At 42.6% G+C, this 22,631-nt stretch overlaps 2 protein-coding genes across 32 annotated transcripts in view; one reads left to right on the forward strand and one right to left on the reverse strand.

The window, feature by feature from the left end:
- LNX1 (ligand of numb-protein X 1) overlaps positions 1-21,415 on the forward strand; it is a 124,277-nt gene extending 102,862 nt beyond the window's left edge. For both annotated transcript variants that reach the window (XM_043572631.1, XM_043572632.1), the window contains 5 exons: positions 5,599-5,733; positions 13,246-13,423; positions 15,540-15,768; positions 20,316-20,474; positions 20,836-21,415. In XM_043572631.1, coding sequence (XP_043428566.1) covers positions 5,599-5,733; positions 13,246-13,423; positions 15,540-15,768; positions 20,316-20,474; positions 20,836-20,971 — 837 coding nt within the window. In that variant the 3' untranslated portion in view covers positions 20,972-21,415. The remainder of the gene's footprint in view (positions 1-5,598; positions 5,734-13,245; positions 13,424-15,539; positions 15,769-20,315; positions 20,475-20,835) is intronic.
- FIP1L1 (factor interacting with PAPOLA and CPSF1) overlaps positions 19,132-22,631 on the reverse strand; it is an 81,727-nt gene continuing 78,227 nt past the window's right edge. For all 30 annotated transcript variants that reach the window (XM_043572641.1, XM_043572633.1, XM_043572651.1 and 27 more), the window contains one exon: positions 19,132-22,491. In XM_043572641.1, coding sequence (XP_043428576.1) covers positions 22,344-22,491 — 148 coding nt within the window. In that variant the 3' untranslated portion in view covers positions 19,132-22,343. The remainder of the gene's footprint in view (positions 22,492-22,631) is intronic.

Here is a 22,631-nt window from a genome sequence, read left to right on the forward strand (position 1 = left end):
AAATATTAGGGAATCTTGGAACTTTACTGCCCTTCCTCCAACTCCATACCCCCCCACATGCATTTTTTTTTAACACCATGGAACAACATTAACCATGAGAGTAACTTCTAGATACCATAAAAGAGGGGCGCCTGGGTGGCTCAGGTTGAGCATCTGACTTCAGCTCAGGTCGCGATCTCGCGGTCCGTGAGTTCGAGCCCTGCATCGGGCTCTGTGCTGATGGCTCAGAGCCTGGAGCCTGCTTCCGATTCTGTGTCTCCCTCTCTCTCTGCCCCTCCCCACTCATGCTCTGTCTCTCTCTGTCAAAAATAAACATACATTTAAAGAAAAAATTAGATACCATAAAAGAAGTGATGTTTGAGGCAAAGGACTTGGGTCATTCTACCAACTCAGCAAGCAGCAGCCACAAGAACTAAATTCTTATTTTGACCTTGTCGCTGACCTCTGTATGATCCCATGTACACCAGACTGTCGTTAATATCTTAGCACTTAAAGGAGGTGCTTCTGGGAGCCCAAGGATGAATATGGAGCTATGGTCAAGAGGGAAAAAGAGACCAAATTGCTGTCTCAAATCTCTTTTTCTACCTCGGTCTAGTCCTAAGGTCCTATTTCACCACTTTCCCTCAACCCCTCCTTAATTTTCTTTTTCCTTGGTCAGACTCTTGCTCGTTGCCCACTAAAATAGCTGCTGCCGCCCCCATAGAAGATATTCTTGAAGTCTTCTTTTAAAATTGTGGAGCACCTGGGTGACTCGGTCAGTTGAGCATCTGACCCTTGATTTCGGCTCGGGTCATGATCTCGTGGTTTTGTGGGATCGAGTCCCACGTCCAGCTCCGCGCTGATGGCGAACAGCCTGTTTGGGATTCTCTGGCTCCTTCTCTCTCTCTGCCGCTCCCTACGCATGTGCGCGCTCTTGCTCTCTCCCCCCAAATAAATACACATTTTTAAAAAAATGCATCAGGCTCTATGCTACGTGCTAATGTTTCATTGGTGAACAAATCAACTCACACCAGGTTTGCTTTCACCAAGTTTATTTCATAGCAACTATCCATTTACAGTGAACCATTAGCTTGTCCTGGAGTTCTATTTCTGGAGCCCCTGACTTTTTGCTCCGTGAGAGGCATTTTTCTCAGAATTCCTCTTGCCCCCCGGAAGGGAGGGCCAGGGCAAGGACTTTGCTTCTGCACGTCATTGCGTAGTATGGTGCCATGTCGACAAATGACTGATGACTCTGGTATTTTTCTAGCATCTCAAGTGCTAACTCTCTTCTGATGCCTCCTGTTCTCTGTATTGCCACGTATGGTCTGTGTGCCATACGTGATCTCAGAGTTAGGTTTCATTGGTGTAATGTGTCCCTTAGTGAGGACATCTTTTAATCAATCATCTCTTTTAATTAATCAGTAATCTTTTAATTAGTAATAATGAAGACAGACCTCTATGGAGTTCTTGGCTTCATAGGGCACAGAGATAATCGCGTCTGCATATATGACATGGCCAACTGGGCCCATCATGGAGGTCCTGGGGGCAGCTGGTCCATCAGCAAAAAGACTACTCTGCATTGGATCTTCCAGGTCCAATTCTGCAGACACACACCCCACTCAGCTTTATTAGAGTGAGTCCAGACTTTGTCAAGCTTTTGAGATGACTTGAAAACATATGAAATATTAAACTAGAAATACTTGACCTGGAAAGGAAAGGAGCCAAGGGAGAACAGTGAATGTTATCTTCAAATAAGTTTGTTACATGGAAATTGATTTGGGGCTGCCTGAGAGAGCATCACGGGAGCCAATGGGTAAGCAAGAAAACGGTACATTTAGCTCAGCCTGAGGACAGACTTTCTAATTAACGCCAAGTATGGCGCAAGCAGCCTGGGGACACAGTGAGTTCACTGTCATTGGAGGCACCGAAGCATGAGATGGGTGACAACGTGACAGGGATTTTGTGGGGGAATTAGAATATGGGTTACAGAGAACGTGTTGGATTAGGTGATGCCTGACATCTCTTCTGTATATGTGACTTTTTTAAAATATGAAATGTATTGTCAAATTGGTTTCCATACAACGCCCAGTGCTCATCCCAAAAGGTGCCTTCCTCAATGCCCATCACCCACCCTCCCCATTCTCCCACCCCCCATCAACCCTCAGTTTATTCTCAGTTTTTAAGAGTGTCTTATGGTTTGCCTCCCTCCCTCCCTTTTATTTTCCCCCCTTCCCCTCCCCCATGGTCTTCTGTTAAGTTTCTCAGGATCCACATAAGAGTGAAAACATATGGTATCTGTCTTTCCCTGTATGACTTATTTCACTTAGCATCACACTCTCCAGGTCCATCCACGTTGCTACAAAAGGCCATATTTCATTCTTTCTCATTGCCCTGTAGTACTCCATTGTGTACATAAACCACAATTTCTTTATCCATTCATCAGTTGATGGACATTTAGGCTCTTTCCATAATTTGGCTATTGTTGAGAGTGCTGCTATAAGCATTGGGGTACAAGTGCCCCTATGCATCGGCACTCCTGTATCCCTTGGGTAAATTCCTATATGTGCTATATGTGACTTTTTAATTACATGGAAGGAGTGGTCCCCAATTTCCCAAGGCATTGTGAGCCCAGGATAGGTGAACTGACCGTGATACTTGAACAATTGATGGAAGGGAGCCTAAGAGGGGGCAACCCCAAACGGTATAGAGAGAACCATCCCCACGACTATACGTTGAAACCCAAAGCTAGACTGCCTAACTCTGGGATCCTTGGAAAAGAAGCTGGTGGGGAATGTGGACGCAGGATGAATTATTTTTAAAGAAACGCTCATTAAAATCTTTGTTGATGGAGCACTAAGTACAGGCAAGTTCACGTTATTATAAATGCAACGATAGCTCTCGCTTGTCTCTCTAACAAGGGCCGTTTCTCAACACTGCACCCAGCTGCTGCTGAGGCGAGAGCCAGTACAAACACATTAGCCTAGTTTCCACCTCACAACTTCAAACACTAGGAGAGAAAGTGCAGCCAGTAGTCTCCCTGAGAACAATTTGTAAGGTGGCCGGTAAGAGCCACAGATCCAGCCTTGCGGAGAATTTATTTCCAAGCAAATGGATACCAGGCTCATTTATTGGAGGCTTGTTCCTGCCGGCAACTTAATGCCAAAGTCGACATTTGAAAATCCAGTGAGAAATTTGTGTTTGAAAATGTGAATTAAACAGCTCTTGCAGGCTGCTCCTTGGCATTTTGAATTTTGCCTGGCAAGTTGATTTGATATGAAAGGCTCAGATTTTCTCCATTCTTAGGAGATGCTTAGCACACATGACTGCTCACGTTCACGAAGTGAACGTGATGGCGATGTGCGGGCCAAAGACAAACCCCCTGCTGAGATCCTTCAAAACATTGGACTTTCCCTGCAGATAAAGAGCAAATTTGGGCTCAGCAGTTGGAGTTTTGACTTGAGTGTTTTGCTGCTTATCACTAGGAATTTTTGCTTCAGAAAGTTCCTAGCGATAACCTCATTAGGAAAAGTGAGGCTTACAGGGTAAAGAAACGGTATTACAAAATACTCTTCCAAGAATTGAATTTAGTTGGCTAATACCATAGTTCTTCATGTCAGCTTGCCGCATTATTGTTTCCTGAGCTTCTTAGTTTTTGTTCTGATGCAAGCTTTATACGTGATGAGAAACACCAAGGGATTCAAGAGAGGCAAGGAACAGAGGAAAGGTGTAGAAATACTGATTACGTAGACCAGCAAAAGTGATGACTGGGCTTTATGGGAAGGAAAATGAAGAACTTGAACTTGTTTTCTGGGCCTGTTCAGTAGGATTTTTGTAATTTATTTGAGATGAGTCAACTCAACTGGCCCACCATCCACCTTGATGTTCACCATAGCCACGCTTAGTGGATTTTAGCAGCTGTTTTTAAAAGTTCATCTGACTTACAGCTACCCAGTTGATGATCCCTAAGTTTCAAGAGAGCCCTGAGAAGAAATGTTTATTAATACAAGCATGCAAAATCATGAAGGTTTGGGCTGGGCAGTGTTGGACAACCGTGGGGACCTGATTTCACTGATGGGGTTTTGATTGCTTCAGGTTTTAAAAACAAAGTCCTCCTGGGGCGCCTGGGTTGCTCAGTCAGTTGAGTGTTCGACTTCGGCTCAGGTCATGATCTCACAGTGAGTTCGAGCCCTGAGTCGGGCTCTGTGCTGACAGCTCAGAGGTTGGAGCCTGCATAGGATTCTGTGTTTCCCTCTCTCTGCCCCTCCCCCACTCACATTCTGTCTCTGTCTCTATTAAAAATAAACGTTTTAAAAAAAATTAAAAACAAGGTCCTCCTTCCTGACCAGATTTCTCCACAGTCTGGCAGCCATACCTGTAAATGGAGAAGGCAGGCAGGCAATGTCCGTCTCTGCGGAGGTGAAGGGTGGTCAGCGGATGACATGAAGAGAGGAACCCCCAAAACGTACCCCTCTCTCCTCCTCGTGCCCAATCCTAGTCCTTCCTGGGGACCTTTCTAATCCACTCCGGGCCATGAGGGAGCTTTGTTTATCTGTACTTCACAGGGCTAATTAATGTCTCCTCTATCTGCCCTGCGGATCTGGAGTCTCAGTAGTCAGCAGTTTGCGAATAACGCTGAATGCTCTCGAGCAGATCTGAAATTCATCTGTGGCACAAATCCAATTTGTAAATTTATGATGTGGAATAGACTCTCCCCAGTAAGCAACATACTTGCTCTCCGGAATGCTCTGTGCAAGCATCGATGTTGATAGCTGAGGGGAATAGTAGTCAGAACTGGGGATAGCCACGTGAAAGATAAAGGCTCGGGGTAAAGGCCCTTAAGCGGGTTGCATTTGCACTGTTGACTCATCCCTGTATTTCTAAACTGTTTCTCCTTTCCCGTGCCCAAATGTTGAATTCTGTACATGCGGGATTTCTACTCTTACCTTGGTAGCATTGCCACCACCAACTCTGTTCCTTTTTCTGTCCTGCTCACCTTTGGCCTGGGTTTTAGACTGAGCTGCAACTTTACGCCGCATACTCGGTTCTATCTGGAAAGCCCTTCAGACGTGGCTTGTGTGCAAAGGAGCCATCTCTGAAAAATAACCATGTTCCATGATGTCTTTTCAAAAACTGTTGGATGCATCAAACCTTCCCTAGTTTTTCCCTTGAAGTAGGTTTCCTTACCTGATTTAAAGCTAAAGGAAGGGCACCTGGGTGGCTCAGTGGGTTGAGCATCCACCTGTCGGTTTCGTCTCAGGTCATGATCCCAGGGTTGTGGGATCAAGCCCCGAGTCAGGCTCCATGCTGAGTGTGGGGTATGCTTAAGATTCTCCCTCCCCCTCCCCCTCTCTCCCCCATTCATTCTCCCTTCCTCCCTCCCTCCCCTCTCCTCCTCTCCCCATTCTCTCTCTCTTAAACAAAAATTTTAAAAAAGTAAAGGAAATGAGTCTCATGCTCTTGCCAAATTATAAAATGGGCACTGCCGTGAGAAATACTAAACACCATTTTTTTTCTCTCTAAAAAAAGGTAGAGTAAAATTTGCATCCTAGTAAGCCTCTGGTGCCCAGTGCTTTGGATGGAAGCTCTGAGGGTGGCTAACGTCTGTGTCTTCTTACCCAGGCCAGTGAAAGGCGCGTTCACCTCGTCGTGTCCCGCCAGGTTCGGCTGCAGAGTCCTGACATCTTTCAGGAAGCCGGCTGGGACAGCAACGGGAGCCAGTCCCCGGGGCCGGGGGACAGGAGCAATACTCCCAAGGTGAGCCCCAGCCAGGCTATGTCCACTCCTCCTGCAGGAAGCAATTGCTTGGGAAGGCTGAACACTTTAACATTTCTAAGTGTATTCTCTGGACTTCATCACTTAAACACTGTTTGACTTGCCTTGTGAAACAAAAAGCCCAAGGTCCCATCTTCAGGACCCAGTGAGATAACAGGTGTCTCCCATCCAAACAAGAGAGAAGAAGGTGCAGGCAAGTTTTAAAACCTGATCTTGCAGACTCCATATGGGGACCTAATTTCTAGTCTAAGCCAAAGAGATGTCATGTTTTTCCAACAGTCGCGTTGCTTGAGGACCGTTTTCATTCATTTTGAAATGAAACAAGAGATTCGCTTGGTTTTTGGTTTTTGAAGTTCCCAATCTGCCTGAAAATTAAAATAACAATTCCCCTAATTTTAAATTTTTTTTTTTAACGTTTTATTTATTTTTGAGACAGAGAGAGACAGAGCATGAATGGGGGAGGGGCAGAGAGAGAGGGAGACACAGAATCGGAAACAGGCTCCAGGCTCTGAGCCATCAGCCCAGAGCCCGACGCGGGGCTCGAACTCACGGACCGCGAGATCGTGACCTGGCTGAAGTCGGACGCTTAACCGACTGCGCCACCCAGGTGCCCCATAATTCCCCTAATTTTAGTATGTTCATTTTTTTTTTTTTTCAGAAGAACTGGGAAGATCATATATATACTTGGAGTTCATGTAACATTAGGGAGTGGCGGGGAATGGGGCGAATGAGAAAGCATATGCCCTGTGTTGTGCCATTTAAAGTCAGAGAAAAATGTAGGGTGATGTGAATGAAACAGAGTGCACCTACGGGCTGCTTGCGTCCTTCAGGTCAGCAATGTGCAGCTTCTCTTTCAATGAGGTGACTCAGCCCAGTTTGTACTCCTGTCGGTCTCTTCTGTCAGAGGCAACGCCATCACCTCTCCATTTGGGTGGGTATCAAAAGCAACACAAACCTTGCTTAGCCCAAATTCAGAGTCCTATAGCCTTGGGTTGGCATCCTATTGTGATGGCAATGGATTTCTAGCCAGTTCTCCTAAATCTGATTGCATTCAATCACTTGTAATTAAAACAAGTCTATAGGTAGTCTGCTCTTGTTGTAAGAGAGATTAGGGAGTGCCTGTCTGAGCAATCGTATCAGACTATGCTTCAGTTTGGGATAACTCACAAGTCTGGGTTTTTGAGTAATGTATGCAGAAACAATACTCAAAATCTTGACTTCTTTTTTTTTTTTAATTTTTTTTGTTTGTTTGTTTATTTTTGAGTGAGACACAGAGCACAAGCAGGGGAGGGCCCCAGACAGAGGGAGACACAGAATCCGAAGCAGACTCCAGGCCCTGAGCTGTCAGCACAGAGCCTGATGCCAGGCTTGAACCCACAAACTGTGAGATCATGACCTGAGCTGAAGTCAGACGCTTAACCGACTGAGCCACCCAGACGCCTCTCAGAATCCTGACTTTTAATAACATAGCCTACAAGGCTACAACCCTCTCTTTCCCCAGCCAGCCAGCCGTGCCCCATACATCCATAAATTCCAGGCTTTTTTAAAATTTTTTTTACAATAAGCAACCTCAACAGACCAGGTGCCTCCTGCTAACACATTTTATGGGTAAGGGCTTCCTGGTATCTTTTCACTAGTAAATAGCATTAGTGTGTTTTTTTTAAAAATTTTTTTTAACGTTTATTTATTTTTGAGACAGAGAGAGACAGACCATGAACGGGGGAGGGGCAGAGAGAGAGGGAGACACAGAATCTGAAGCAGGCTCCAGGCTCTGAGCCATCAGCCCAGAGCCCGATGCGGGGCTTGAACTCACGGACCGTGAGATCGTGACCTGAGCTGAAGTCGGACGCTTAACCGACTGAGCCACCCAGGCGCCCCAGCATTGGTGTGTTTAAATTAAACTAATGGTAAATAAATAAATAAACTAATGGTGTTTACTAATAGAAAACTAGTTTATTAGCTTAGTTAAGGTTTAATCTAATTAACTAATTATAGTTGGGTTACCCAGACTGTATTGTAGCCTAGTCATTAAGCCACTAAGAATGAGGCTTCCACCAGCTCTGTGGGTCTGTAGTCCCTTTCACCTAACTGCTACGAATCACGGAAACAACCGGGTGAGCTGATCAAAGTTTTGCTGCAGTCTCTGTCATGTATTTAATTCCCGGGAAACGTACCGAACAAACTGGCCTGGTGGGAAATTATAATAGTCTCATTTTAATTTATAGGTGTGTCTGCCTTTTGAGATGAGATGCGTGCGTGCACACACACACGCACACACACACAGCCTATTTAAAACAAAACTAAGACATACGTGGCTCTTCGATTAGTTTTTTATGATCCTAAGCCTTGCTTTATCTAGGAAACAACGTGGCTTTTTTAAAGTAGGAGCTTAAATGAGACAAAGCTCAGAGAAGGCAAACCAAGACTCGGGAGACAGAAATGTTTGTAGCCAACTGAAAAGCAAAGATGGAAAGGCATCAGATGGAGGCGCGCGGCTGCCTCTGTGGGACAGGAAAGGGGAAGTGACCAGAAAGAAATCACAGAGGGACTCCACCTGTACTGGAGCACGTATTTCCTACGCTGGGTGGCAAGGTACATGGGAGGTCATTATGTTCATCCTTATACTTGTTTTTACGTCTAAACTGTTTTAAAGTATTTTTACAGCTGAGTGATAAGTAGACTAGTGCTCACGATGCTTTTCAGCCACCTTGAATTAGTTCGTACCAAATTATGTTTTCGAACATCAGGGAACATCCTCAGGTCTCTGAAGCAGGGAAGGCGTTTGGGAGAAAACACAGATGGAAAAGAACATCTCTGTTGTATTTCATTCTCCTTCTCCTCAATGAGGATTAGGCAACTCTGGGTGTGAAGGGTTCGTGGCGGTACTTGGTTTTTTCCATTGTTAACGTGAGTCTCTCCCTCTGGTGTGGAAGGCAGATGGCTGTCCAAAATACAAGGGACACGTTTCCAATTAGGGGGTGCCCAGTCATGTGTATTGAGCCCATAGGTGCTTGAAACATCTCCTTGCTCAGTACAGCAAGGCTGTTGGGTAAGCACTGATGAAATGTGGAGGAAGATGCTGCTCTCCAGGAACTTGGATCTAAAAGCATAAATAACCTACCTGTGCAGCCAAGAGAACATAGGTTTCAGCATTCAGATCTTATATGTCAGGTCTTTTATTTGACAGGATTGGATTTGAGTTCTCTAGTCAATGAGATAAACCTTTCATTCTTGGGTAACTGATTCTTTCATGTGTTTTTTCTGACAGGCACCTGAAAATTAATAGGTTAATTTTTTTTTATCACGTGTTAAAATATTGCCTCTGAAAGCAGAGTAGTGTGGGCAGGAAGACCATGGATTTACTCAGATCTCTTGGATGTCAGTCCTCAGTTTCCCCCGGCCAGCTGTGCTTCCTTGATCAGAATTGTTTTAAGGTTGAGTCTCAGTTTTTCTGCCCAAACACATTTAAGTAGATAACAAACTGTATTTCTTTTTTCCTCAAAGAGTGTCTGGCCAATCTGTGCATTGTTCAAAGAATATTTATTCACAACAAAATAATTACAGCCTCACTTTTTAATTTATTTATTTATTTTGAGAGAGAGAGAGAGAGAGAGAGAGAGAGAGAGAGAGAGAGAGAGAGAGACAGCACGGGTATGGGAGGGGCAGAGAAAGAGGGAGACCCAGAATCCCAAGCAGGCTCTGTGTTGCCAGCTGCGGAACCTGATGCGGGGCTTAAACTCATGAACTATGAGATCGTGACCTGAGTCGAAACCAAGATCCAGTCACTTAAGTGACTGAGCCACCCAGGCGCCCACAGCCTCACTTATTTCTATTATCTGGTGTGGCAGGTGAGAAACCATTTCTGGAATCTTTCATGAGATAAGTAAGTTTTCTACTTTCAAATGAATTTAGTGACCCATTTTTTTTTTAACTAAAGGATTCTCAGGTCAAAGGCATATCTTCCATTCCAGATGCATTTCTTCCCATCACAGGACTGCCCCAATGGGCATGCTTACCCTCTTCATAAATGAAGTTGGGGAAGCTGGAGTGATGACGGTATTATAAGATCGAAAATGCTGTTACTGTTAGAAGTTTAACAATAAAACGTGTTTAAGCTTACTACCTAGAAAGGCAATTATTTGCAATCTTCTGTTCATCTGGGCAAATGTTGTAAATACTGATAAAAACCAGTGTTGGCAGAATTGTGGGAAATCAGCATTTTCACAAGGTATTGGTGACATTATAGATGATAGAGCTGTGTCGTATGTATCAAAATGTAAAATGCTCAGGTTCTTTGATTTAGCAGTTGTACTGTTAGGATATTAGCCTAAAGAAATATTTACACAAGCGTACGAGATATGTGTTGTCTAAGGATGTTTGCAGTGACACTGTTTAATTTTTCACGAGACTTATAAACAACCAAAATGGTCATCAATGGGGGATATGACATATACACATGATGAAGTACTAGGAAGCTGTTCAAGAATGCAATACAGTGTGTATGTGTGTGTACATATATATATTTTTTAATTTTTAATGTTCATTTATTTTTGAAGGAGAGAGAGGGTGAGAGGGGAGGGGCAGAGAGAGAGAGAGACAGACAGACAGAATCCCAAGCAGGTCCAGGCTCTGAGCTATCAGTACAGAGCCCAATGCGGAGCTCAAACTCATGAGCCATGAGATCACGACCTGAGCCGTAGTCGGACGCCCAATGACTGAGCCACCCAGGCACCCCTGTGTGTACATATATTTTTTTAATGTGAAAAGATGTCCTTGTTTTCCAGAGCATTCCATACTGTGTTTTAGTCATCACCTTGGGAGATTGATCCCCTGTCCCAGCAGCATGCCTGGCTTCCATGTGGAAACAATGGAGGAAAGACCTTGTTTGTGATTTGGGAGTAAATGTTGTACGACTATCCCCAGGAATGAGCTGAAGAAACAGAGCAGCCAGTAGGAGTCTCCAGGTTTAGAACTTAGCCCTGAGTTGGGTGCATTTCAGAACTGTCTGCATGTCCAAACAGGGCTCTTTTGAGAGATGTCTGTGATTAAAGGCAGAGACATCCTACATCTCATGGCTTTGTGGACGAGAAAAGTTACATACTGAGAACGGACCTTGAGAGCACCTCCAGATCTACTCTGGAATGCTAGAGCCACTGTGTACACAACTGTTACTTCTCTGTTTTATTTTGAAACTTTGCCCTGAAGAAGGTCCCATTTCCGTTTTGCAACCCGCGTCTGATGACCAGTCTCTTCAAGGTTCTGGGGGTTTAGAGAAACACACAACCCAGACCTTGTAAGCACTAATTGTAACAAATACCTTGCCATAATAATTTGCAATCCCTATTTTAGTATTTCATCACTACCAAAAACAATTTGTGTCAGCCGTAATTTATCACCTGTTTATTCGACAAACACATAGTTACCATCTTGAATATGCCAAATGCTATGTTCAGTGCTAGGGATACAGTCAACAGGCCGTTACTGGATGCAATAAGGCCATTAGAACAGAGGTGGGTAATTTTATACCATAGAAAATTGTGAGATAATAAATACACACAAAAAAAAACCCCTAAGCTTATCTTCATAATGAAGCATTAAAAATGGACTCATGCATTCAGGCAGTAATTCTATATGATGTTAACCATCAACTTTACAGAAGTTTAATTATCATTCAGTTGGTTTGTTGGACAGATAATCTATTCCCAGGTTTCAGAAAATGGAGACGATACAGGAAGGAGCCCCTCACCCATGCTTGATCTGTCCAGTTCCCCCCTCCGTGCCCAAAAAACCTCTTTGTTTCCAGAGTTTCTTCATGAAAATGCAAATATTAATACAAATTCTCATTCCTACACCATTTTAAACAAAAGGTAGTATACTTACACTGTCTTTTGTACGCTGATTTTTTTTTTTTTTACCAGATGTGTTTTCTAATTTTCTTCCTTTAGATACAACTGTAAACTCTCTCTTGAACCATAGACTTCTCTGAGGTCTGATCAAGTATTATAAATATTTATTTGCAGGGCACATTCCCGTTTAGTTCCCAAGTCATTGCACAATCAGGGAGGAGAATACATTTTTAGGAAAGTATGTGTTGAGGGGCACTCGGGAGGCTCAGTCAGTTGAGCTTCTGACTTCAGCTCAGGTCATGATCTTGCGGTTCATGAGTTCAAGCCCTGCACCAGGCTCTGTGCTAACAGCTCAGAGCCTGGAGCCTGCTTCAGATTCTGTGTCTCACTGGCTCTCTGCCCCTCCTCTGCTCACACTTTGTCTCTTTATCTCTCTCAAAAATAAATATTAAAAATTTTTTCAAAAAATAAAAGTACATGCTGATCTGTATTCATTGGTAAACAGCGCCCTTGACCAACTCTTACTGCTTTAAGATAACACTGCATGCAGCTTTGACTGTTTTTGGTCTAGAGTTGTTGAATCAAAATCACAGTTCTCTTATTTTTCAAAAGTTGGTCTTCAATGTATGCTACACAATGTGTATGCTATATTTTTACATAATATAATTCAAGGGTAGAACTGCATATTTGTCAGAGATATGTGAAGAGTGAAGATGCTAACTGGGGAGAACCCAGTTATCCATTGAATGGGATATCTATGAAATCCATTATTTTTTTTTTCTTTAAGGAGTTCTATAATTGACTTCCTCTACCTTAAACTGAAGACTATTTAATTACAGTTCCTTTTTTCAATTAATTTTTAAATTTCATTTAAATCCAAATTAGTTAACCTACAATGTAATAATGATTTTCAGGAGTAGAACCCAGTGATTCGTCACTTCATATAACACCGAGTGCTCATCCCAACGAGTGTCCTCCTTAATGCCCATCACCCCTTTAGCCCATCCCCCCACCCACCTCCCCTCCAGCAGCCCTCAGTTTGTTCTCTGAATTTAAGAGTCTCTTATGGTTTGTCTCCCTCTCTGTTTTTATCTTAATTTTGCTTCCTTTCCCTTATGTTTATCTGTTTTGTTTCTTAAATTCCCCATATGAGTGAAATCGTATGATATTTGTCTTTCTCTGACTGACTTATTTCACTTAGCATAATACACTCTAGTTCCATTCATGTTGTTGCAAATACCTTTTTCTAATTTAGAAAAAAAATCCTGATTCTCATGAATGACAAGAGTTTTCGGAAATACTCCCTGCTATCAGGAATGAATGAGTCACTTGGAATATTTGGGATGTAGTTCACTTTGTGTGCTTAATATTTCTGCAGTGGTTTCCAACCTGTTCCTCTTCCTTTTTTTTTTTTTTTTTGTTTCCATTTCTATTTGAAATGTAAACTTTCTCTGAGCCTATAGAGTTTGGGATAATGCAACTCTGTTGAGGGTAGAGGCAAAGTGTGGGGTGTCTGAGCGCGTCTTTCTCTGTGAGGGCAAGGACTACCATCTGATATTTATCCAGCTTTGGTAGCTTTTGTATGTAGGAAATGCAAACCCACTTGTGAACAGATATGCCGTGTTTGTTTTTCTGTCTGTGCCTTTAGCCCCTCCATCCTGTGGTCACTTGCCACGAGAAGGTGGTAAGTGTCCGAAAAGACCCCAGCGAATCTCTCGGCATGACCGTTGCAGGGGGAGCATCACATAGGGAATGGGATTTGCCTATCTATGTCATCAGTGTGGAGCCCGGAGGAGTCATAAGCAGAGATGGAAGAATAAAAACAGGTAAAAAGACACTTAAAGTACTGGGGCAGCAGAGGGTTAAAAATGAATTAGGAGCTTGCTGGGTTAGGTAACTGCTTCCAGAATTAACAAGAGAATGAGACGTTGATCTGCCCAGGACCAATGTTACCCGTTGATCTTGACTGGTTTGGGTTTAGTTGCTGGACTGGGTTTCACCCCTCTTAGTTTATGTGGGTCGATGTGGGCTCCTTGGCTTGCTAATAAAGTGGGCACCTGCACACTATGCCAAGAAGTGATGGAGAAGTTCTACAGTTATGAGCAAGTGGCCTCGACTAAATGGCATAATTTGGTTCCATTCTTTCTAAGTGATTCTTTTGCCGGATTGATCCTGTGATGAACCTATTCATGAATTGTTCCATTTCGTGGGTTGGATGGGAGAAATACTTTCATGGATTTTGAGCCAATGAATATTTACCATTGACATTATTTACCATGAAGTAATATTTATCATGAAAGTACCATGCTAGGTTCTTTTCCACTGGTAAAAAAAAAAAAAAAAAAATTCATTATCTAAAAAATTTTTTTTAACGTTTACTTATTTTTGAGACAGAGAGAGACAGAGCGCAAGTAGGGGAGGGACAAGGAGAGTGGGAGACACAGAATTAGAAGCAGGCTCCAGGCTCTGAGCTGTCAGCACAGAGCCCGACACGGGGCTCGAACTCACAGACTGCGAGATCATGACCCGAGTCGAAGCTGCACACTCCACCGACTGGGCCACCCAGGCGCCCCTAATTATTTTAATCTTATGTGTCCTGGGTTACTCTGAATGAAGGAAGGTGATGCCAAGTATGTATCTTTAATAATATTGTCAATTCCCACGAAGGGGTAGCTCAGATGGTTGAGCAATTAAGTCGTTGAAGGAGATTCAGATTCAGGAGATCATGTGAAGTTCCTGAAGTACAGCTGTTCAGCCTGAGGAGCCACGGGTGGGGGCGGGGGGGGGGTGGGGCATGGTAAGGGATTTCTTTGGCCAACCTAACAGTGCTTCTTTTGGGGTCAGGCAGGGCTTGGGCTGGTGGTCGAGCCTTTCCCATCTGTCTCTTCCTATCTTTTTACTCTTGCTATGGTTATTCTGTGTGAAAAAGATGAGAGTCAAAGGAGGCAGGAGATTAGGAGAGAGATCAAAGAATAGAAATTAGAGGTAGGAGAAGTATGTCTTTTGGTTTCTCTTGCTCTTTTTCACCCAAGCACCAGGGTGGAGAGTGATGAGGTCTGCCAAGAAGTGGCTTGTTAGCGAGAGAATGCGAGCAGAGGACTGTGCGGGATGGTGTATGGAAATGGCCCTGCACGTAGTAGGTGCTTAACCGATGGAAGTTACTATCACCTTTGCAGTGAACCACAATGTTAACTCCTTTCCCCTCTTTAAGAGCATCGCTCCAGCTCGTTTTTCTTAACTGCTGTGTTCTCCTCTGCCAGACCCTTTCAGGGGTGGTCTCTTCTTCAGGCAGTCCATGTTTGTTGGGCGCCCACCGCATGCCAGGCTCCATGCGGGTACTTGGAGCTTTTGCCAAATGCTCTCTCTTGTGCTAAAACCAAGAAACAAGAAGTGAAGAAGTAGGTTTTCTTTGATTAAATGGTAAACGAAGCTAATTTATCTACCTGCTTTCCCTTTTTAAAATTTTTTTTTTAATGTTTATTTTATTTTTTGCGACAGAGACACAGCATGAGCAGGGAAGGGGCAGAGAGAGAGGGAGACACAGAATGTGAAGCAGGCTCCAGGCTCTGAGCTGTCAGCACAGGGCCCGACGCGGGGCTCGAACTCATAAACTGTGAGATCGTGACCTGAGCCGAAGTCGGACGCTTAACCGACTGAGTCACCCAGGCGCCCCTGCTTTTTGTTTTTTAAAGGCAACAACCAAACACTAACGAGTATGCTTTAGAAACCTCCAAACATAACTTCCCAGTGCCGTGAAACACCCACATGCTAGCCATTTTGCTGTTGGAGAACTCAGCCTCATGTCAGTGCAGGAGGCTAATGACATGGCCCTTCACCCTCCTCACCTCCCCACATCGCAGTCAGCCCCTGCCCCTTTGCACTTTTCTAGAAGTTCCTATTTGCGCTCTCACTAAAGACAGCTTCTGCTTCTCTGGCCATCAGGTGACATTTTGTTAAACGTGAACGGGATTGAACTAACAGAGGTCAGCCGGAGTGAGGCAGTTGCATTATTGAAAAGCACATCCTCCTTGGTGGTCCTGAAAGCTTTGGAAGTCAAAGAACGTGAACCTGAGGAAGCGAGCAGCAGCCCAGCAGCCCTGGACTCCAACCACAACGTAGCCCCGGCCAGAGACTGGTCCCCGTCCTGGATCATGTGGCTGGAATTACCACGGTGAGTCCCAACTTGACATCCTTGCGGAGATGTGGGAGGAAACCGTTGCATTTCCCGGACCACTCTTACTCTCTCGGCACTAGCCACGTTCGTGGCACTAGCATCCTTGTGAGCCCCACGTTTGATTGTGAGACCATTTGAAAGAAGTCTGTCCTCCCTTCTGTTACTGAAAATGCACACGGAAATCCCAGAGCAGGATGAAAGCCTGGATGTGGAAACATTGTTAGACACTCACGTTGAGGAGCTCCTGGGCTGCTGCCCTTGTACGTTGTCTGGCTCATGCAGCAGAGAGAGCTCAGCTGATGGGGGCAGAGAGCTAAAACCCAACCAGGCTCCCCCACTCTGGAACCTTCCCTTATTTTGCTAGTGGAATCCTCAGAACTTGCAGAGGTAAAACCCTTCAGCAGAACATCTTACGTGTACCCGGATGTTGAAGCATGTGCTGGTTGAGGGGCATGTCTCAAGACTCTCTAGTTCCTACTCTGGTCGAGTTCTAGAAAACTTCAGGGAGCAGCCGGGTTGTCATTTCAGTGAGACGTAACCGGAGCCTTATGTGAAACCATTAAATTGTCTTGCACAGACACGTCGGGACAGTTTTTAAGGACATTGTAAATGGCTAGATGCAGAAATTAAATTTTTGAAGAACAGATAAATTGGGGTTTGCACACCTGCAGCAGAGCACAAACTCTTGACCTTCAAAGGATTGCCTTACAAATTCCAACTGCGTGATGTAAATGTTAAATATTAGAGTCACCGAAGATGAAATGCTGCCGTTGGATTTAATGAATAAAAGTAGGATGTTTGGTTTTAGGACATTTTTCTTGAGGGTGGAGATAGGACGGTCTCTTTGTCTTTTTTTTTTTTTTTTCAAATTTCAAATGAGGTTTTAAAAAACATCCCTGCCTCAGATACACTGACCTAGATTCCTTTTTGAGCCTTTCCTAGTTGATTATTTTTAAAATAAGGACATTTTTAAACAGTTGAAAATTGAGCATTGAGGCAGTTTGAAAATCTGCAAGCATTTTGGACTGAGCCTGAGTGGAAGAAGAGTTACTTGAACTAACATTTTTTAATCTTTCTGAAACTGGAGTCTATGAAAGCAGGGTTTTTTTTTGTTTTTTGTTTTTGCGTGCTTGAAAGCTATTCATCATCTATCAGAGTTCCTCATTCGTGGTAGACAGGACAAATGCGAGATGCTTTTACTCCAAATATAACCAACCGAGTGGCTTTCTCTGCATTTTTTTTTTTGTCACCTGGCCTGAGGCAGCGATTCTCCGCTCCTGCCAGAAGTGTAGTCTGGATTTGGTTCATTTCCTTTAAAAGAAGTAGACAGGAAGTGCGAAATGATGCCAGCACAGACAACACTGGTCTTCGGTCACCCTGGCGGCCCTTAGTTTCCTTTGGCCCCTCGTCCCCTCACAGTAATATAATCACAGAAGAAATCTGAGGCACCAAAGGGGAGAAGGGTGCAGGGTGAGTCTCTCATGCCTGTCCCCTCAGATCCACTCCCCTGAGGTAATCACGGTTACCAGTTCCTTGTGTGTTTTTCTAGGAAAAGTCAAAGTCAGGGGTTGGCGAACATCCTCTGTAAAGCGCCAGAGTTGAGGCTTTGAGGGTCACACCATAGGCGGCAACTCCAGGATTACCCCTCAGCTTTACAACTTATCAGATGCTCTTCAACTCCAGGGGACTCAGAAATCACCAAAGACCTTCTGCTTCGTTTTCTGTTGGCTCCCAGGGCCACACTCCACATCTGGAAGTCTTTCAAAACATGCTCTCATCTGGACCAGTAGGATAGGGGAGAAATGAGTTAATGTGTGTTACTATTATACAGGCACAGGGTGCTGTGGGAACCCAGAAAAGACTTCGGAGTGAGATAGTGAGAAGAGTAGCAGTATTGTTTGCCAACCTCTTTACTCTTTGGCTAGAACAGAAGATACCTGGACTCTCACATCTACCTCTGCATTCACTCTGTTGCCAGATCACCCATCCTGTGTTCTCTGAGCTTAAACGCTCATGAGAAAAATGAGAGTTTTTAAAACGGCAAATAATGTCTATTACGATAAAATTATTTTTTGACCTCTGGACTCCCTGAAAGGCAAAAGGAGTTTTTGATCTCCAGACACTTTGAGAACCACCCTTTGGTAGTGTAGGGGCTCCGTGAAACACTGAGGTCTGCTGAGAAAAGGGGAATCCTTGGAGACTGAGAAGGAACAGCCAGTGTAACAAAATTGTACAGCTTCTTGAGCAACCCAAGACTTCACCATGGTCCTTAACATGGAGTTTATTTATTAAGGTAACCATAATTTTCTCACTGGGAGAAAATTACTAAACTCGTTGCTATTTTTTTTAATTATCCAACTCTTCTTCAATGAGCCCTAAATTTAGAGAGTTTCAGAATAGGAAAACTCACGTTTATAGAATTTAAAGTCGCTTAATATTTCAAAGGTAAATCCTCAGCATCATTGACCAAAGCCAGCTTCCACATTTCCCAATGGGGAGTGAAATCATTTAACTTGAGAAAAAAAATGCCCAGTACTCCTCAGTTCCAACTAACCAAGGTCTGATTTTGAAGGGGTTTACAGTACTTTCTTATGCTACAAAGTTAAACTACTCAACACAAAAGTAAGGAAAGTACTTAGTGAAAAATCTCTCAGTAACATTGCCATCTACCTGAATGCATGGAAGAGTGGTCAGGGGTTTTTGTCTGTTCACTGATACCCCAAGTGCCCAGAATGTGGTACGCTCAATAAACATCTGCTAACAGATGATCCCGATACTTTCTCTCCAGTATCAAAACAAGAGTCTAGGAAAATAAACACAATTCATCTCCAGTATCAAAACAAGGGTCTAGGAAAAGACACAATTCATCTCCAGTATCAAGAGTCTAGGAAAATAGACACAATTCATTCACGTTATGTTGAAACTTTTACACTAGAACAGAATTTTTAGATGGTGAGGTTTATAGCTTGTCCACATGAAATCAAATATTCAATAAAAATTAAAGATCCAAGGTGATACTCCATGAAAAAATCCAATAGTCAGAGAATGAGAAATATTGTTTCAAGTATTGCTCTAGGTACCCATTTGTATGTTTTAAGGAATGATGGCTGGGAAATGGTAACAGATATTTGCTGATGACCTTGGGTAGGAATCACCAAATTCTTCATCTGCTTTCCCCCCCAGTACTGGGCACAGGTAGGAATGTAATGCCGTGGGGTGTCTGGAGAACTGTCAGTTACCTGCGTTGTGTATGAGCTAGTCAGTGAACCGCCATGCAGATGTGGTATCTAACACGCCACAGATCCTACAAGGTGAATGTTTCACACCAGAGGTCTTCCTGTGAAATACAGCAGATGAATATTTTGCAATCAAAATATGGTTGTTGTTTTATTAAAAGAAAATTGTTATTTTTCAGCTATCAGTGAAAGAAATTACTGTAAATTATGTGACAACAGATACAAAACAAAACAGAGTTGAATTTTACCACTACATTTTAAAGTTATCCACCAAAGTCAAAGCTTATTTTAAGTTGGAATCAGCAACGTCATGAAGTCACATTTACACTGATTAGCAAGGTCAGTAACAAATAGAATGACCAACGTCATCATTTAACAAAACCTTTCACATGAGACAGTTTATTGGTTTTCCAAAAGGCAGTTAATATTTTAAGGTACAGCTTATAAACAAAACAATCATATCTTGATTTTTACCAATATGAAAATGCTTTCTTTTAAACCAGTTCCTCAACTGGGGGGTTTTAGTCCAATCCAGTTCCTGACACACAACCTGTCACAACTGTAACACAGTTTGCACTTGCTTTGCACCTGTGTCAACACTGGTCCAGCTGCCACCAAATAGTTCCTTCCCTCTAACCTCTATGAGGATTGTGCCCATTCACAGAAGACCTGTGGCCTCTCCTTCTCCCATTCCTTCTGTACCTTGCTATTCGGTTTACTTTTTCTCTTCCCTTATGAATCATTCTTCTAATCTCTAAAAGTACCTCGATTTCCATTCACTTTATGCCTCCATACTTCTCTATAACCTGTCAAGCATGTAGAGCTACATTTAAACTGGTATTATTTCAAGAGTCAAAACTGTGGCAAGTTAGGGTTAGGTTTAAATTTTTTTTCACGGAGATTAATCATTTAAAGGATTTTTGTCTGCATTAAAATTATATCCACAAGTAAATAAAAATATGTCGCTAAGTAGGCTTGAATTGGCTCATCAATAAGGATTTAGGCATTTCCAACTTTTTAATATAAATTGAGACATTGAATCTTTAAGCCAAAAATAGGCTTATTTTTCCCACTAAACATGTAAACAGAACACAATAGTATTTTTTAAGGGGTGTTTAGCAACGGGAAACAGTTCAACTGGAAAAAGCCAGCTAACAGCACAAAACGTCGCTGGGCTATGACAGTTTTGAGTAAGACCCATCCAATGCTAGTCTGAAAAATGCCAATAAAGGGCACGGGAGATGAATCCTAATTATTACTAAGAGTTCAACCGATCTGTGCAGATAAATTGCTTACATTCTATTTCAGGTACCTGTATAACTGTAAAGATGTCATATTACGAAGAAACACAGCTGGGAGTCTGGGCTTCTGCATTGTAGGAGGTTACGAAGAATACATTGGGGACAAACCTTTTTTTATTAAGTCCATTGTTGAAGGAACACCAGCATACAATGATGGAAGAATTAGGTAATAATGATGGCTTATTTCCAGTGTTTTATATATGCAAAAGCATGGCCCCATTAGAAATATCTCATGTATTACATACCTTGTTTTATTGGTAAGAAAAATTTACATAGCATTCAATTTCTAAGAATTCCCTGGTCCCATACAGCAACTTCCCATACTTTTAGCATCCTAACAGAAGCTGAATGGAGAGTGTGTGCAGAATTCAAGTGAGGAGGGGGGAAAGCCTTCATTAGAAGGTTTTTTCAGAATTTTATATAATTAAGATTGACAGATGTAGTAAGAGCTAGGACCACCAGATACACTTGCATCAACCTTAGCTACAGACCAAAATGTTAATCATGGGTTGTTTTATGTTTTTTAGATGTGGTGACATTCTTCTGGCTGTCAACGGTAGAAGTACATCAGGAATGATTCATGCTTGCTTGGCAAGGATGCTGAAGGAACTTAAAGGAAAAATTACTCTTACTATTGTTTCTTGGCCTGGCACTTTTTTATAGAACCAATGATGGGTCGTAGGAAAACAGAAAACCACAAATAAGCTAAGTTGAAACAATATATTTATCTTGTCAATTTTTATATTTAAAGAATAGACTGTAAAAATGTAAACTAATGTCAGGAAAGTGTGATCTGATGAAAGTCCATTACACCTCCGAAAATGTAATTCTCAAAATATAAACATTAGTAATCTTATTCAGCGTGGAGGATTTCACATTACAACTCTGTTTATATTTTTCTATTCATTAAAAAGCTCTTACATGGCTGAGATAATTTGTATGCCCCCACTGAATTCAAATCCTATAATTAAAAATTTGGTATATGCTGAGGCGTGTAAAGTGTACATTATGGACATTTAAAAACCAATTTACAGCCAGAGGATTTTAAAAGTGCACTGGTGAAGAAACTGTTCATCAAATGAGAAATAAATATTTTTCAAATTATAATTGTCTTTTAGTATGTGATATTAAGTTCATTTCTACTACCACTACTTACAGGATCCTAGTAACGGATTCTCTCAAAACCATGTTGTTACCATGACTGACAAATACATCCTAAGGCTTATCCCTAAAAATGCTGACAGACTATTATAAACCTGCATTCTTAGATTTAATAGGAAATGACTAATGCAAAGCTCTTGTCTTTTCATTCACAATTAGCTAGTAACTATGTAAAAACTCCACGTGCTACTCAACCAATGAGCCTTGGAAAAAGCATCAAGAAAGGCCAAACCAGCTTGACCCTGGCTCCTGCAGATAGCCGTGAAGCAGTTCAACTTTGTGTCACAGTGACGGGTATCTGTCCACGTGCCTGCTCTAGAAACTACCCTTCGGGCAGGTTATTTCAGACACCACCCAAAGGCCTGTAGATTTTACTAATTTGGATATAAAAGTTCCCCGTTTAGTTCCACTGAAAACCCATCAAAAAGTTGTGATATCAAGACCGTGTCTTGAGGTCTTCAGCTGCAGCAGTGCTGACAAAGACTGCCCTTAACTTTTAGACTCAGAGGTGCCTGTTGTAGCGCCATCTCTTAAGAGCCTGGTATTTGATTAACTCAAGAAAATGATGGCCAAGGTGGAACCCTGACCATCAGATACTGTGTATGTACACAGCTCTTTAACATTCCCTGCTGAGTGACTCATTCACATTACTTTCTTGGATACAAAGTCATTGCTGTCTTTATTTTTTTTAAATATTACAAGACAAAGATTTTTAACTTAACATGAAAAATTCACTCTTTTATTTTGAGAAAAAGTTAACTTTTCATACTAACAGAACAAGATTAAAGGTAAATTTCTTAAACATCATCCAGAAAAATAACAAGATTTATGGTACACTTCTGGCCCTGACAGACACACAAGGCCTTAGCCACGCCTATTCGGCAGGTGCAGCTTCGGTGCTCTCCTGTTCGGGGGCAGGCTCACTGCCAGCTTCCTTTCCTTCTTTGCTTCTTTTAGATTTTTTGTGCTTGTGTCTCCTGTGACTGTCTCCTTCTTCACTTTCATGGCGACGTCTACTGTTACTGAAGGAAAAAAAGGTGTGTTCTTAAGTAGTGAGAAAAAAACCCCACTTTGTCTAGGTAAATTCTCAATACTGGGTTTTAAATAAACCATTCTTTTTCTCAAGCACATTTTGAGAAGTAAGCAGTTTCCGTGATTTTTA

The sequence above is a fragment of the Prionailurus bengalensis genome, chromosome B1 (assembly GCF_016509475.1).
Source record: "Prionailurus bengalensis isolate Pbe53 chromosome B1, Fcat_Pben_1.1_paternal_pri, whole genome shotgun sequence".
Classification (NCBI taxonomy): domain Eukaryota; kingdom Metazoa; phylum Chordata; class Mammalia; order Carnivora; family Felidae; genus Prionailurus; species Prionailurus bengalensis.